The 17,640-nt window shown below is 41.2% G+C and overlaps 1 protein-coding gene across 1 annotated transcript in view; it reads right to left on the bottom strand.

The window, feature by feature from the left end:
• Positions 1-6,947: 6,947 nt before the first annotated feature.
• The window catches only part of tmem182a (transmembrane protein 182a), a 49,631-nt gene continuing 38,938 nt past the window's right edge, over positions 6,948-17,640 (bottom strand). Inside the window, exon 5 of the mRNA XM_043691739.2 lies at positions 6,948-7,859. Within this exon, the coding sequence (XP_043547674.2) occupies positions 7,633-7,859 (227 nt within the window). The 3' untranslated portion in view covers positions 6,948-7,632. The remainder of the gene's footprint in view (positions 7,860-17,640) is intronic.

The following is a 17,640-nucleotide window of genomic DNA, read 5'->3' as shown; positions in this document are numbered from 1 at the left end:
CTTGATATTGACAGGCCCTATAAACTGCTGCATGTGTTTAAAAACCTGAGACTTCCTATTGTCCCCTGTTTCAAATTTAGAAACTCCTATCAGGAAACATTCTGATTCCTGGAGCCCATTACAATATTCTAAGTAGGTAAATCTTGGAAACTACAATGGGCTCAATACTATCTTGCATTTAACTAGGTCACCTGGTGAAAATCTAGGGTCTAAAGTCCATAAGTCCAGGTTGAAATTTGTTAACAGTTAAGCGAGGCGTGGGCTCAACCGAGAATAAGCACAGATCTGTGAAGGTCAATTCATGCTTGACTAACAGATTTGAATTTCTAGAGGAATTCGAGCAAATCTTTTAATGTAAGCATGGTGAATATACTTACATAAAGATTTTCCTAAATTGGAATTAGTCCCAGGGAGGGAGAGAAATAGATAGCAACAGAAACAAAGGCAGGATTTTACATTCTTTCCCTTCCTGACTTCACCCAAGCAGAAGTAGCTGTAGTTTATAGCGTTTCCCATAGCGGACATCTAATTTGTTTGAGAATGATTTCCTCAAATAATTAGCAATGTTAAAAATAGGAGGAAACACCTATAGAGGCAGGACTTGACTTCAAGGTATGACAACAATAATTTTGTACTGTTACACAAGCCTAAGCTCAGCAAAAGTAGAGACAGAGATCTGGAAACTGCGATGGGATTGACCCATGGTTCTAATGTGAGCCTGACGATTCTGCTAAAGTGGTAGGGAAATGGCTTGTCTTGTTTCCAGAGGATGTTTCAGTGGAAGGTCACCCTGCAAGGTAAAGTAAATTAATCTGGAGGTGTTACAATATGCCAGCAGCCAGAATACTGCTTCGAGGGCATAGGTACATGGCTGTAAGAGTTTGAATGGCCTTCTTTGCTTCGTATGCAAATAGCCCACTGGTATGGGGCAGAGAAGTTAACAGTTTCTTGCCCTCTGTCTCTCTTTTGTCCTTGCAGGAGAAGAGAGCACATAACCCTCATTAAGGGGGTAGCACAGGAGGTGGAGTGTCCAAATTGACCATCCTGTACCCATGGAGAAAATGGGTACAGGACTAGGGTAGATATACATGATGAAGTGGGTGACAGAGACATGAGAATCTTAACAGGAAAGAGTGAACAGATATTGAATTTCTAAGGTGAAGAGGTGGGAGAATTCTTCAGATTGTGCAGCATGCCTAAACCTCAGCTGCATTGGAAAACCTCCATTCTGGAGAAGCATCTGCTGTCAAAGATATGTTCTACAGGGTCACTCATGGAGAGACACAATACAACTGCATTGACAGACCTTCTTCTGAAACCAGACCAACAGAGCCAATAGTTGAACTGATGGAGAATCACAGCTTCACGTAATGCATATTGACAAGAATAACACAGATCAGTGGCTCACTTGAGAAATCTAGACTTGGTACCATACATTCCATTAATTTTATGATATTCTTTGTAGCAATCCCATAGGGAATAAGGAATCATGAGGGCGAGGGGAATTATATCTGACATGTTGTTTTCTTATTATTTTTTTCAAACCCTCCCAAACATTAAATATCCTAATATATGTGAGTCTTTCTATCCAATTCTTATATCATTACAGTCAACCCATGAATTACAATGGAAATAATGGGTCACCATAAAATTGAAGTTACATGAAGTCATTTATTAAAGCGGAAGTAAAGTAACCTTCGCGATTTAAATGAAAATAGAATGTCCTTCTTAAACAACCTGGCACTAAAATGCTTTTTCCTTCTATTCTACTCTTCACAATAAATATGCTTTAATAATACAAAGTCCAAATATTTTAACCCTAAAATGTATGAGTTGATGCACTTTGGAAGAAGTAATAAGACAATTGAGCATTCTATGAATGGCAGGGTATTAGGATGCTCAGAAAAACCGAGCTCTGGGATGTTTTGCCCACAGATCCCTGAAGGTGGCAGGATAGTCCAACAGTCTAGTTCAGATGGCATACTTGACACAACTTCACCAGTTGTGGTATAGATTATAAAAGGAGGGGGATTATGCTGGAGTTGTATAAAAAACAGCTGTTATCCTTAGTTGAAGGGTTAATTTTAAAAAAGGGCATAATTTGAAACGAAAGCCAAGAGATTTTGAGCAGTTTTAGGGAAAGACATTTGCACCCACAGGGTGATGGGTATCTGGAATGTCTTGCCCAGGAGGGTAGTTGAGGCAAGAAACTTCACAGCCTTTAAAAAGCACTTGCATGAGCCCTTTCAAGGTTATAGGCCAAGTGCTGGAATGTCAGACTATTGTAGATTTAGCGTAGTTCAGTGAATGCAATTTTATTGTGTTAAAGGGTGTATTCTACAGTGATTCTATGTTGTAAGCAAATGATCACACACTGATGAACAATCTGTCTAGCTCAGCCTTGAAGGATACTTAGGGATCCAGAAATAAACAGGTCTCTGCGGGAAAGAATTCCCCCAGATTCACTGACCCTCCAAAAGAAGAAATCCCTCCTAATTTCTTTTTTTAAATGGGTGAGCCCTTACACTTGTATGCCCTCTTGTGCTAGAGTCTCCCACAACGGGAAACAACATTTTTACAACTACTCATTCAAGCCCCCTAAGAATTTTGGATGCTTCAATAAAGGCACCTCTCTCTCTTCTAAACTCCAATGAATACAGCCCAATCTACTCCTGCCCATCTCATAAGACAGTTCCTCGACACCGAGTGAACTTTCTTTGGACCGCCTCCATTGACAGTCGAGAGTGTGGTGCTGGAATAGCATAGCAGGTCAGGTAGCCTCCGAGGAGCAGGAGAATCGACGTTTCAGGCCAGAGCCTTTCATCAGGAGTCAGATTCTGACCTGCTGTGCTTTTCCAACAACACAATCTCAACTCTTATCTTAAGCATCTGCAGACCTCACTTTCTCCTGCCTCCATTGATAGTATATCTTTACTCAGATAAGGAGACCAAATCTGTTCATAGCATTCTATGTTGTTTCACTTATGGATCATTTAGTTTTAGCAAGACTTCCCTATTTTTACATTTCATTCTCTTTGAAATAAAGGCTGACATCTCATTTGCTTTCCCTATTACCTGCAGAACTTGCATGCTAGGTTTTTATGATTATTGCATAAGGATTCCTAAACCCTCTAATGCAGATTTATGCAGTATTCCTCTTCTTTGGTAAAATGCAGGTCCTCTGTTTTTCCTACTAAAGAGCATGTCCTCACATTTTACACATTATATTCCATCTGCCAAGATTTTTTCCCAATTACTTAACCTGGCCATACCCTTCATTGTGTCATTCTCACCATTTGTTTCTTCACCTATTTTTGTGTCACCTGCAAACTTAGTGATAGTACATTCATTTTTCTCATCCAAGTAATTGATATATATTGTAAATAATTTGTCCCAGCAATGATCCCGATGGCACTCAGTTATTTACAGTTTGCCATTCGCAGAACGCTCCCATTGAACAGGCACTGGGGAGTGAAGGTGAATTACTCAGAGCATCATTTCTAGCTTCTGGTCTGTTCTTATCGATGTAATATTTTTAGGGCTGGTCCAGTTTAGTTTCTGGTCATTGGTAATCCCATGATGTTGGTAGTGAGAGATTCAACTATGGTAATGGCATTGAATGTCATGAATTAATGGTTAGATTCTCCCATGCTGGAGTTGATCGTTGCCTGACACTTGTATAGCATGAAGGTAACTTGCCACTTATCAGCCCAAACCAGTTCTGATGTTTTGAAGAACGGGAGGTTATTGACAAAACTAAAGGAGATGGTTGGGTTTAGGACACTTTCCTGAGGAACTCCCATAATAATGTTGTGGGTCTGGGATGATTGACATCCAAGAGCCACCACAGTCTTCCTTTGGACTCAATATGATTCCAAGGGACAGAGTTTACCCTGATTCTGATTCACTTGAATTTTGCTATGACTTCATAATATCAAACTAGGTCTGCCCTATTGACAAGTGTAGTTAATCTCACCTCCCCTGTGGAGATCTGTTCTTTTATCTATGTATGGGCCAAAACTGAAATGAGGTCAGGAGTTGACTGTACCTAGTGAAACACAAATTGAACATCAGTGAGCAGGCTATTATTTAGTAAGTTTAGTTTGATAACATTGATAACAGCACCTTCACTTTGCCTTTGCATTGTTTTGCTGATGATTGAAAGTAGACTAAATGGGGCAGTAGTTGGCCATGTTGGATCTGTCCTTTTTTTCATGCACAGGACTTACTCGGGCTAAATCACTTAAATCTTTTGGCTTATGTCAGGATTAAATCACCAACAAGGTCAGTTTATAAGTCTTGCATAACACAGGAAATAATTTCAAAGTGTAAATAAAAAACAAAATAGAAATTGGCCTTCTTCCAAGCTTGATCACATTGTGGGTCACAATAGTTCAACGTCCTGATATCATGACATTATAAGAAGTAGTTCTGGATTGGAGAAAATCTGTTCAGATTAACTAAGGGTGAACCAGCAATGCTTTATTCATATCCACTGTTTTATTCTCTCCATGGGATTCATTTTAATATACTGTGTCACACACCACATTAGAAGCCACTCGCACAGTGACTACTGTGGCAACTGCACAATTCAAAAACATTTGTTCATGCTCAAAACTTGGTGATTAACTTGATGCATAAAGGCACAAATGACCTATTACCTTTACCCTGTAATTGTCTTGGATTGGTCAATTATATTCCGAATTGTAATAGTTCCAGAAATCATTCTCTATTTTAAACAAATTCAATGTGTTGGTCCAATGGCTGGTTGTATTGTCATTCAGCATAAATGTAACAATAACTGAAATACTGTTTTCACTGTAAACTTCAGTGATGCAAGGACTTATCACTGTGTGAACCAGCATCAAAATGCTCCAGTTTAAATGTTAAAATTCAAAGAACTTGAAAAACAGTTCTTGAGACAGCTTACAGTCAAATGTGAAGAAACTGCTCTAAACGTGCAAATGTAAGTGGTACCAACAGTGTTCAAAGAAGGCTACCTTCTTAATGGATCACAGCACTGAGATCTGCATTATTTCCCTTAACTCCATGAGTTCTCACTGTGGCAACCTGAAGCATTATTTTCACTGATTCTTCCACCAACACTTAAAAATAATCTAAGCTGCCGAATTAAATTGGTCACCATCACCAAATGGTAACTACCAGAATGATCCTACAGAAGATATCACCACTAGGTGCCAAGAAATAATAGGTTTCACTTGTGAAACTCATAAATTACAGGCATAAAGAAATAAACTTCAGGCAGAATTTTACAGTCCCTGCAGGCAGGCTGTAACCAGAGGGATGTAAAATTTAATGGGCTTTTTTCATGCCACACACTTGCTTGCCCACAAAATAGCCAATTAATAGCCTCTTAATTTGCCACTGACCTGACTGTAATTATGTGCTGGTGGGAGGAGGTCAGCAACAGCTGGTAAACCTGGCTGATAAGCATGGCAGGTAAGACTGTGTGGTTCTTGAGCCAGAAAAATGAAGAGGTGTCTCTTCCACAGGCTCTCTTCTCCAATCAGAGACATCCTCTCCAGACAGATACCTTGCCTTCTCCTCCATGTTTTCCTTCCAATCCGCTCTGTTGCCCCACTAACCTGTGCATTCCATCCCCCATAGCCTTTCTGTATCCCATCACCCCTTAATAGGGATTCCTTTCTTGAACCTACTGAACTCTTCCTCAATGTGCCTATCATTTGGTTCCAACTCATTGCAATGGACCATTTTTATGGTGATTTTATTTTCAGTGATGGGATGGGAAAACTTGCCACTTGAAACACAGAATCCCTACAGTGAAGAAATAGGCCACTCACCTTCAGAAGAGCATCCCACCCAGACCCACATCCCCCCATCCTATCTCTGTAATCCCACATTTACCATGGCTAATCCACATAATTTGTAAGATCCTGGACAATACGCGGCAATTCAGCATGGTCAATCCACCTAACCCACATATTTTGGACTGTGGGAGGAAACCAGAGTAGAAACCCACACAGACTCCACTCAGTCAACCAAGGCTGGAATCAAACCTGGGTCCCAGGAGCAATGAGGCAGCAGAGCTAACCACTGTAGAATGTTGAACAAAAACAGAAGTTACTGGAAAAGCTCAGCAGGTCTCGCACCATCTGTGACAAGAAATGAGTTAACATTTCGGGTACAGTGACCCTTCCTCAGAAATAATGGTAGCTAGAAAAATGTTGGTTTATATGCAGAATGGTACTCCTTATCTCTTACTTGCTCCATCTTTGATATGACCCTCCTACTGGAAAACAACCAGTTCACAGAATCCCAGCAGAGTGTGGCCCTTCAGTCCAAGTCCACACCAAACCTCCAAAGAGTAATCCATCCCCCTATCCTATTACTCTATATTTACCCCTGACCAAAGTACCTAACTTACACATACCTGAACACTATGGGCAATTTAGCATGTCCAATTCACCTAACCTGCACATCTTTGGATTGTGGGAGAAACCAGAGGAAACCCACACAAACACAGGGAGAAAGTGCAAACTCCACACAGTCGCCCAATGTTGGTGCTGTGAGGCAGCAGTGCTAGCCACTGAGCCACCGTGCTGCCCTAAGTTCTAGCAATCAAAATACTTAGCAATATACTTAAAGGGTAAGGTTAACTTGTCTTGCAACAACATTTATCGTGCAAACCAAACATTATTTTCAAAATTGTTTGGTGCTGTCTAATGATGTACATGTTTGTATGATAAAGTTAAATGTACGATTTGCTCTTTGATTTTCTTTTCCTGCTTGGTGTAGGAAATTTTCTTAGCTTAAAAACGTGACCATTGCTTATTCAGATCTTAAATTTGTTCTTCCTGTTACACCAATAAGACATGATGTGGAGGTGCCAGTGTTGGACTCGGGTGGACAAAATATTTTAACTTTGTCCACCAATAAGACAAAAAGTCCACTACTCAGTCATCTAGCTGAGTTTAGCAAATGGTTTATTCCACAGATTCCATGTACTTGTAGGTAACACCTGTACAAAAGAATTACATGATCAAAATAAGAAATCCAGCCCATTTAGATTAACCTGACATCAGTCAATGAGTTTAATTGGTGCTTTCATAGCTGATGCATGTATAATTACTGGCAACATGTATTTACTATTTCCAATGGGTAACTGGTTCAACATGCGTATCAACAATATTCCTGGAATCATTAGACATTGAAACCCACTAAAATTATCTGAACTCCACTCCTAAAATTCATGAATTCTTTAAAACATTGTATTTACTATATTATGCTATTCTTTAATATTGTCTTAGAAGAAATCAAGAAAATTTTAATTCCTTAGAGTAGTGTAAATGCATTGTAAATCGTTAAGCATAACAATACTGTCTTTTTAAGCATTAGATGGATGGGATATTTAGTACAAATTAATTGCAAGACTTTAAAACTTTTGGTTTGAGGCTATTATAAATTTTACTTTCCAGCATACTTCCAAATAGTTGGCAAGACAAAAGCTATACAGTATATGAACAGAATAACCAAACATGCTGTTTGGAAATACAGAGAAGTAAACTTTCATTGCCAATGTGCATATTTAGCAAACTGTTTGTACTGAAATAATTGGTTTCTAATTATTCAAAGCAAACCAAAGGCTGTCTCTTAATCATAATGAATGTGAATGGTGTGGCCTGCAAGGAGGAACAGCAAGCCTGAGAACAATGAGAAAAATATCCCAATGGCTGCAACTATGAAGGACCATCCATATTGAATGATTAGTGTAAAATCAAGACAGAGCTGAATTCTTTGCTTCTGAATGTATTCTTGAATATCAATAACAGTTTCGATCCAGATGACATACATAATAACGAGTACTGTAAATAAAATTCCTGGAAAGGTAAAAAAGAAAAAAAGAATTAAAACAACATTTTAAAGCACCTTTAATTTCAAATATTTTATTTTTAAGTGCTTTTTGCTATGTGTTCATCTTAACAGCACTCGATCAAACCAGTTGATTGATCTACCTTACTCCATGCAGAACAGCTGAAGATTTTAATTAAAACTAGTTGCGAATGTTACACTCTAGTCCAGACTGAACTACTTTATTGTGGAAGTAGGCAGTGAATGCAGCGTAACTGTAGAAAATGGATAATGTGGCATTATCATTCTTACATATTGCAAAAATACCTAATATTTACGGGACAGACTGAGAGGGAGTGGAGGAACGTGGTAGTAGTGGGAGAGGTGTTATCTGTGAAATCTCAGAGGTGTGAATCAAATGGCAAGACCTCATTAGTATTTCTAAACTCAGTTCCTGCACAGTGACCAGCCAGGCTACCAGTTGGGAATAGAAGGTCCAACCAGAATTATTAGAATAATTACAAAAAAATTTGTAAGGAGATCTCAGCTATCTGTAAGAATAATAGGGTAGTTATGGTAGGGGATTTTAACTTTCCAAACATGGACTGGGACTGCCATAGTGTTAAGGGTTTAGATGGAGAGGAATTTGTTAAGTGTGTACAAGAACATTTTCTGATTCAGTATGTGGATGTACCTACAAGAGAAGGTGCAAAGCTCAACCTACTCTTGGGAAATAAGGCAGGGCAGGTGACTGAGGTGTCAGTGGGGGCGGCACTTTGGGGCCAGCGACCATAATTCTATTAGATTTAAAATAATGATGGAAAAGTTGAAAGATTTAAAAGTTGAAGTTCTAAATTGGAGGAAGGCTAATTTTGACGGTATTAGGGAAGAAAGTTGTCAAGCTGATTGGGGGCAGATGTTCACAGGTAAAAGGACAGCTGGAAAATGGGAAGCCTTGAGAAATGAGATAACAAGAATCCAGAGAAAGTATATTCCTGTCACGGTGAAAGGAAAGGCTGGTAGGTATAGGGAATGCTGGATGTCTAAAGAGATTGAGGGCTTGGTTAAGAAAAAGTAGGAAGCATATGTCAGGTATAGACAGGATAGATCAAGTGAATCCTTAGGAGAAAGTGAGGACTGCAGATGCTGGAGATCAGAGCTGAAAAATGTGTTGCTGGAAAAGTACCGCAGGTCAAGCAGCATCCAAGGAGCAGGAGAATCGACGTTTCGGGCATAAACCCTTCTTCAGGAATGAGGAGGGTGTGCCAAGCAGGCTAAGATAAAAGGTAGGGAGTTCAGGAGAATCGATGTTTCGGGCAAAAGCCCTTCTACCTCCCTACCTGTTATCTTAGCCTGTTTGGCACACGCTCCTCATTGCTGAAGAAGGGCTTATGCCCGAAACGTCGATTCTCCAGCTCCTTGGATGCTGCCTGAACTGCTGCGCTTTTCCAGCAACACATCTTTCAGCAAGTGAATCCTTAGAAGAGTATAAAGGCAGTAGGAGTATACTTAAGAGGGAAATCTGGAGGGCAAAAAGGGGACATGAGATAGCTTTGGCAAATAGCGTTAAGGAGAATCCAAAGGGTTTTTACAAATACATTAAGGACAAAAGGGTAACTAGGGAGAGAATAGGGCCCCTCAAAGATCAGCAACACGGCCTTTGTATGAGATTAGATTCCCTACAGCATGGAAACAGTCCACACCGACCCTCCGAAGAGTAACCCACTCAGACCTATCTTCCCCTCTAATGCAACTAACACTATGGACAATTTAGCATGGCCAATTCATCTGGCCTGCATATCTTTGGACTATGGGAGGAAGCCAGAGCACCCGAAGGAAACCCACGCAGACATGGGGAGAATGTACAAACTCCACACAGACAGTCCAAGGCTGGAATCAAACCTGGGACCCCGGTACTGTGAGGCAGCAGTGCTAACCACAGAGCCACAGTGCCACCTCTTTTTTCTTAGATATACTGTCCTTTTAGCAAACAGTCCGTAGGTGCTAGCTTCCAATGGATTCCTGTAACCCCATCTCAGTGTGGAGCCGCAGAAAATGGGGGAGATACTAAACGAGTATTTTGCATCAGTATTTACAGTGGAAAAGGACATGGAAGATACAGAATGTAGGGAAATAGATGGTGACATCTTGAAAAATATCCATATTACAGAGGAGGAAGTGCTGGGTATCTTGAAGTGCATAAAAGTGGATAAATCCCCAGGACCTGATCAGGTGTACTCGAGAACTCTGTGGGAAGCTAGAGAAGTGATTACTAGGCCTCTTGCTGAGATATTTGTATCACCGATAGTCACAGGTGAGGTGCCGGAAGACTGGAGGTTGGCTAACGTGGTGCCACTGTTTAAGAAGGACGGTAAGGACAAGCCAGGGAACTATAGACCAGTCAGCATGATGTCGGTGGTGGGCAAGTTGTTGGACGGAATCCTGAAGGACAGGATGTACATGTATTTGGAAAAGCAAGGATTGATTAGGGATAGTCAACATGGCTTTGTACATGGGAAATCATGTCTCACAAACTTGATTGAGTTTTTTGAAGAAGTAACAAAGAGGATTGATGAGGGCAGAGTGGTAGATGTGATCTATATGGACTTCAGTAAGGCGTTCGACAAGGTTCCCCATGGGAGACTGGTTAGCAAGTTTAGATCTCACCGAACACAGGGAGAACTAGCCAATAGGATACAGAACTGGCTCAAAGGCAAAAGACATAGGGTGGTGGTGGAGACTGGAGGCCTGTGACCAATGGAGTGCCACGAGGATCGGTGCTGGATCCTCTACTCTTCGTCATTTATATAAATGATTTGGGTATGAGCATTAGAGGTACAGTTAGTAAGTTTGCTGATGACACCAAAATTGGAGGCGTAGTGGACAGCGAAGAAGGTTACCTCAGATTACAACAGAATCTTGATCAGCTGGACCAATGGGCTGAGAAGTGGCAGATGGAGTTTAATTCAGATAAATGCGAGGTGCTGCATTTTGGGAAAGCAAACCAGAGCAGGACTTATACACTTAATGGTAATGTCCTAGGGAGTGTTGCTGAACAAAGGGGCCTTGGAGTGCAGGTTCATAGCTCTTTGAAAGTGGAGTCGCAGGTAGATAGGATAGTGAAGAAGGTGTTTGGTATGCGTTCCTTTATCTGTCAGAGTATTGAGTGCAGGAGTTGGGAGATCATCTTGCGGTTATACAGGACATTGGTTAGGCCACTGTTGGAATATTGTGTGCAATTCTGGTGTCCTTCCTATTGGAAAGATGTGAAATTTGAAAGGGTTCAGAAAAGATTTGCAAGGATGTTGCCAGGGTTGGAGGATTTGAGCTATAGGGAGAGGCTGAATGGGCTGGGGCTGTTTTCCCTGGAGCATTGGAGGCTGAGCGGTGACCTTATAGAGGTTTACAAAATTATGAGGGGCATGGATAGGATAAATAGGCAAAGTCTTTTCCCTTTGGGGAGTCCAGAACTAGATGGCATATGTTTAGGGTGAGTGGGGAAAGATATAAAAGGGACATAAGAGGCAACTTTTTCACACAGAGGGTGGTACGTTTATGGAATGAGCTGCCAGAGGAAGTGGTGGAGACTAGCTACTGCGGGTCCTTGATAAGTATGTAACTATCAGGCAGGGAGAAAGCTGTCGAGCGCAGGAACCGTGGTTTACTAAGGAAGGTCAATCTCTTGTCAAGAGGAAGAAGGCGGTTTATGTTAGGATGAGATGTGAAGGCTCACTTAGAGCACTTGAGAGTTACACGTTAGCCAGAAAAGGCCTAAAGAGAGAGCTAAGAAGAGCTAGAAGAGCCAGGAGGGGACATGAGAAGTCTTTGGCGGATCGGATCAAAGAAAACGGTAAGGCTTTCTATAGGTATATCAGGAATAAAAGAATGACTAGAGTAAGATTAGGACCAATCAAGCATAGTAGTGGGAAGTTGTGCGTAGAGTCAGAGGAGATGGGGAAGTGCTAAATGAATACTTTTCATCAGTATTCACACTAGAAAAAGACAATGTGGTTGAGGAGAAAATTGAGATATAGGCTACTAGACTAGATGTGCATAAGGAGGCGGTGTTAGCAATTCTGGAAAGTGTAAAAATAGATAAATCCCCTGGGCTGGATGAGATTTATCCTAGGATTCTCTGGGAAGCCAGGGAGGAATTTGCAGAGCCTTTGGCTTTGATCTTTACGTCGTTATTGTCTACAGGAATAGTGCCAGAAGACCGAGGATAGCAAATGTTGTTCGCTCGTTCAAGAAGGGGATTAGAGACAACCCTGGGAATTACAGGCCTCTGAGCCTTACTTTGATTATGGGTAAAGTGTTGGAAAAGGTTATAAGAGACAAGATTTATAATCATCTAGAAAGGAATAAGTTGATTAGGGATAGTCAACACAGTTTTATGAAGGGTAGGTCGTGCCTCACAAACCTTATTGAGTTGTTTGAGAAGGTGACCAAACAGGTGGATGAGGGTAAAGCAGTTGATCCTGTATATGGATTTCAGTAAGGCATCTGATAACGTTCTCCATGGTAGGTTATTGCACAAAATATGGAGGCATGGGATTGAGGGTGATTTAGCAATTTGGATCAGAAATTGGCTTGCTGAAAGAATTGATTGATGGGAAATATTCATTCTGGAGTTCAGTTACTGGTGGGGTTCTGCAAGGATCTGTTTTGGGTCCACAGGAACGCAGAGTACTGGGCTAATGGTAGGATTCTTGGTAGCGTAGATGAGCAGACAGATCTTGGTGTCCACATTCATAGATCCTTGAAAGTTGCCACCCAGGTTGATAGGGTTGTTTAGAAGGCATACGGTGTGTTGGATTTTATTGGTAGAGGGACTGAGTTTTGGAACCATGCAATCATGCTGCAGCTGTACAAAATTCTGGTGCAGCCACATTTGGAGTATTGCGTACAGTTCTGGTCACCACATTATAGGCAGGATGTGGAAACTTTGGAAAGGGTTCAGAGGAGATTTACTAGGATGTTGCCTGCTATGGAGGAAAGTCTTACAAGGAAAGGCTGAGGGACTTGAGGCTGTTTTCATGAGAGAGAAGGTTCAGAGGTGACTTAATTGAGACATATAAGATAATCAGAGGGTTAGATAAGGTGGACAGTGACAGCCTTTTTCCTCGGATGGTGATGGCTAGCACAAGGGGACTTGCTTTAAATTGAGGGGTGATAGATATAGGACAGATGTCAGAGATAGTTTCTTTGCTCAGAGAGTAGTCGGGGCGTGGAACACACTGCCTGCAACAATAGTAGACTCACTAACTTTAAGGGCACTTAAATGGTCATTGAATAGGCATATGGATGAGAATGTAATAGTGTAGGCTTTATGGGCTTCAGATTTGTCGGCGCAATATCAAGGGCCAAAGGGCCTGTAATGCACTGCATTATTCTATGTTCTAAGAAGTGGAGAAGTCAATGTGGAGGTTGGCTAACATGGTACCACTATTTAAGAAAGGTGGTAAGGAAACGCCAGGGAACTATAGACGAGTGAGCCTCACATCGGTGGTGGGCAAGTTATGGAGGGAATCCAAAGGGATAGGATTGACATGTATTTGGAGGGGCAATGATTGATAAGGGATCGTCAGCAGAGCTTTGTGCGTGGGAAATCATGTCTCACAAACTTGACTGAGATTTTTGAAGAAGTAACAAAGAGGATTGAGGAGGGCAAAGCAGTGGTCGTGATCTATATGGACATCAGTAAGGTGTTCGACAAGGTTTCTCATGGTAGATTTGTTAACAAGGTTGGATCTCATGGAATACAGGGAGATCTAGCCATTTTGACACAGAACTGTCTCGATGCTGGAAGACAGAGTTGCTTTTCAGACTGGAGGCCTGTGACCAGTGGTGTGCTGCAAGGATTGCTTTTTGTCATTTATATAAATGATTTGGATGTGAGCATAAGAGGTATAGTTAGTAAGTGTGCAGATGACACCAAAATTGGAGGTGTAGTAGACAGTGAAGAAGGTTACCTCAGATTACAAAGGGATCTTGATTAGATGGGCCAATTGCCTGAGGAGTGGCAGATGGAGTTTAATTTAGATAAATGTGCGGTGCTGCATTTTGGAAATGCAAATCAGAACAGGACTTATACACTGAATGGGAAGGTCCTGGGGAGCGTTGCTGAAGAAAGAGACCCTGGAGTGCAGGTCCACATTTCCTTGAAAGTGGAGTCACAGGTAGATAAGATAATGAAGAAGGTGTTTGGTATGCTTTCCTACATTGGACAGAGTATTGAGTACAGGAGTTGGGAGGTCATGTTACTGCTGTACAGGACATTGGTTAGGCCACTTTTGGAATACTGCATGCAATTCTGGTCTCCCTGCTATAGGAAGGACTTTGTGCAACTTGAAAGGGTTCAGGAAAGATTTACAAGGATTTGCCAAGGTTGGAGGATTGGAGGCTGAATAGGCTGGGACTGCTTTCCCTGGAGTATCGGAGGCTGAGATGTGACATTATAGAGGTTTATAAAATCATGAGGGGCATGGATAGGATAAATACACAAGATCTTTTCCTGGGGTGGGGTAATCTAAAATAGAGGGCATAAGTTTAAGATGAGAGGGGAATGATTTAAAGCGACCTAAGGGACAACGTTTTCATGCAGAGGGTAGTGTGTGTCTGGAATGACCTGCCAGAGGAAGTGGTGGAGGCTGATACAATTACAACATGTTAATGGCATCTGGATGGGTATATGAATAAGAAGAGTTTAGAGAGATATGAGCCAAATGCTGGCAAATGGTACTAGATTAATTTAGGAAATCTGGTCAGTATGGACAGGTTAGACCGAAGGGTCTGTTTCCGTGCTGTACATTTCTATGACTCTAAGTCAATATTTTGGATGTAACCCTTCTTTAGCTTGTCTACCCAGAACTTGATATGGACCATATAAAAATCTGATAACAGATGACTAAAAGCTTTATCGTACAGTTGTTGTTAATGAGCATCTCAAAGAAGGGAAGGAAGATGGAGCAGTGAGGATGTTTACATGGAGGACTTCCATGAGTTGACATACAGGCATGACCACCAATGGGGATCTGATGATAGCGAGTATTGAGAAGATTTGTAGCTCAGGTTGAGGTTCTGGATGTAGGTTTGCTCGCTGAGCTGGAAGGCTCATTTCCAGCCATTTCATTACCCTCCTAGGTAACATCTTCAGAGGGCCTCAGGCGAAGCACTGCTGTAGAAGCAATCATCCCAACACCCACAAATGAAGCTGCATCAGAACATTATTTCAACGAGCCAACACACACTGCAGCACAGAGGAACTACACAGAGCAGAGGAAAATCACCTGTACCATTATTCAAAAAGAATGGATACCCAATGAATACAATCTGCCAATTTCTCAGCAACAAACCCAAACAAGCAGACAAAACACTTCCAGAAACCCTAGTCACTCTCCCCTACACCAAAGACATCTCGGAAATGACTGCCAGACTACTCAGGCATCCCTAGGCATCATGGTAGCCCACAAACCCAACAACACACTAAAACAGCAGCTAATGAACTTGAAAGGCCCTATACAGACAACAAGCAAAACTAATGTCATTTACCAAATACCGTGCAAGGACTGTAACAAACACTATATTGGACAAACAGGCAGAAAACTAGCCACCGGATACATGAACACCAACTAGCCACAAAAAGACATGACCCCTCTCACTAGTATCCTCACATACGGATGAAGAAGGACACCACTTTGAACGGGCAACACATCCATCCTAGGACAAGCCAAACAAAGACATGCACGAGAATTCCTAGAACCAAGGCATTCCAACTGGAACTCTATCAACAAACACATCAAGTTAGACCCCATCTACCACCCCCTGAGAAAAAGAACAGGAAGTGACTTCACCATGGGAAATGACATCACCACAGCAAATGACATCACCAATCCAAAGAAACCCAAACATATAAATAGAAAGCAGGAACTATCAGCAGTGCTTCACCTGAGGCCCACCGAAGATGTTACCTAGTAGGGTGACGAAACGTCTGGAAATGAGCCTTTCCAGCTCAGCGAGCAAACGTACATCCGGTATCTGATAGTATTCAGGAATCTGCATGGGGTTAGAAGTGGAGGAGCAGAGGTAGTTTGGAGAGTTTTAGGACTGGAGGGTAGTGACAGATGTCAAAAGGAGTGAGGCAAAGGAGAGATTTGAAAGCAACGAAGAAAATTCTGAAATTGAGGTATTGCCACACCAGCACGCTAACTAAATTAAGATTTCATTAGCAGTAATATAGTGAGCTCAAATTTATGAAGGAGAGTAGGTGGCCAAGGGAGAATTAGAATATTGAAGAAAGAGAGACATGAAATTAAGAGTCATTTAACAATAACTGATCTTATTTACTATTATCTGTAATGTCTTTCAATCAGTTTAGTTCAACCATATTTGATAAAAGGAAGATATCAGGTAGAATTTTGTCCTTTAACTATCAATGGAGAAATTCTTTGCAATATTATTTGTACAAGCAGTGAAGTATTATGACCTGTAAAGGGTAATATTAAACCCTTAAAAAAATTACATTCAATCAGTTCCTTTGTCAAAGATGTGAATCAGTGGCCACTAGGGGGTATATGTCAACCACTAATATCCTGGTGAAGGGCTTATGCATGAAACGTCAATTCTCCTGCTCCTCAGATGCTGTCTGACCTGCTGAGCTTTTCCAGCACCACACTCAACTATGTTAACCACTATCCTGGCCACAGGGAAAAGTAAAAATGTAAAATTACAAAACGCGAGCTTAGACCACCACATATGATTCTCACACCATTTTTACAGTTGAAGGTTACGTGATATTCTGTGCTTTGAGAAGTGGGACGGTTTATTATGATATTGATATTAGACTCTCACAATCCAGTTAGGAACCTGATTTAAGTTTAACAATTACTGGCTACATTTTTCAATGCTCAGAAAGGCTCATAATTAAATAGAATCAGGAGCAGCTAGTTGCAGAAGGAAAATGTTTTGATTTGATTACACTTTGCACTTCCTTTGTTTTCGCTTCCTGAGTTAGGAAGCGTGGGAATTGCAGGGTTCCCTCAGTGTCATGCCGGTAGAGGTTTTCTTGCACACCCGCTCAATTGTCAACGCCGCAACAACTCAGCCTGAAATGCCTAGACCACTACCCTACATTTTCCTGACCGCCCACCCATCTCAGCCAGGAAGCCCAAGCCTCCTGTCAAACAATAAACTATCTCAACTGTTGGAAAGGTTTGGAACAATTTTCTCTTGCCTACTCAAGCTTTGGCAAGCTCATTCTTAGAGATCTCAAATAGCAAAAAGATGTGAGTTATGGCAAGTTTCCAATCTTAGTGAGGATGATGTGAGTGACGTTTAAATGCCCCCTCAGAGATATTAACATTTAGTTCTGTCACTCTCAATTATTCTTGTGTAGCCGTCACTCAGTAGCTGTTCATTGTTGCCCTCCAAGAATATTTGATCTTGGTATTGAGCTTATAGCGCTGGTGTATAAATCTAATAGTAATGAGTTCAAATCTCACCATGACAAATTATGCAAATACATTTACAGCTCTGGTAGAAAGATCAACTATAAAAGCTGCTGGAATGTTATTGCATCAAATTAGCTCACTAATGTTCTTGAAGGAATGGAATCTTGTTTGCTCAATTAAAAACTCTTTCCCACACCGAGGATGTAATTTAATCTTGCTCCCAGGAATGGTCTGTAGAATTGAGTACAGAATTATATGGGAAAGTAGGGCAAGTGCACATTGCCTTTTGGTGCTATGCAGTTAACACAATTAGGAACAGGGAAAATGGGTCTTTGAGGCCCTTAAGTGATCGATTAAGTGC

Source organism: Chiloscyllium plagiosum, unplaced genomic scaffold, assembly GCF_037043375.1.
Source record: "Chiloscyllium plagiosum isolate Xiang-an unplaced genomic scaffold, Cpla_swu_hap1 HiC_scaffold_6, whole genome shotgun sequence".
Taxonomy (NCBI): Eukaryota; Metazoa; Chordata; class Chondrichthyes; order Orectolobiformes; family Hemiscylliidae; genus Chiloscyllium; species Chiloscyllium plagiosum.
Note: the sequence above shows the minus strand (reverse complement) of the source record. Positions and strands in the feature narration are given on the sequence as shown.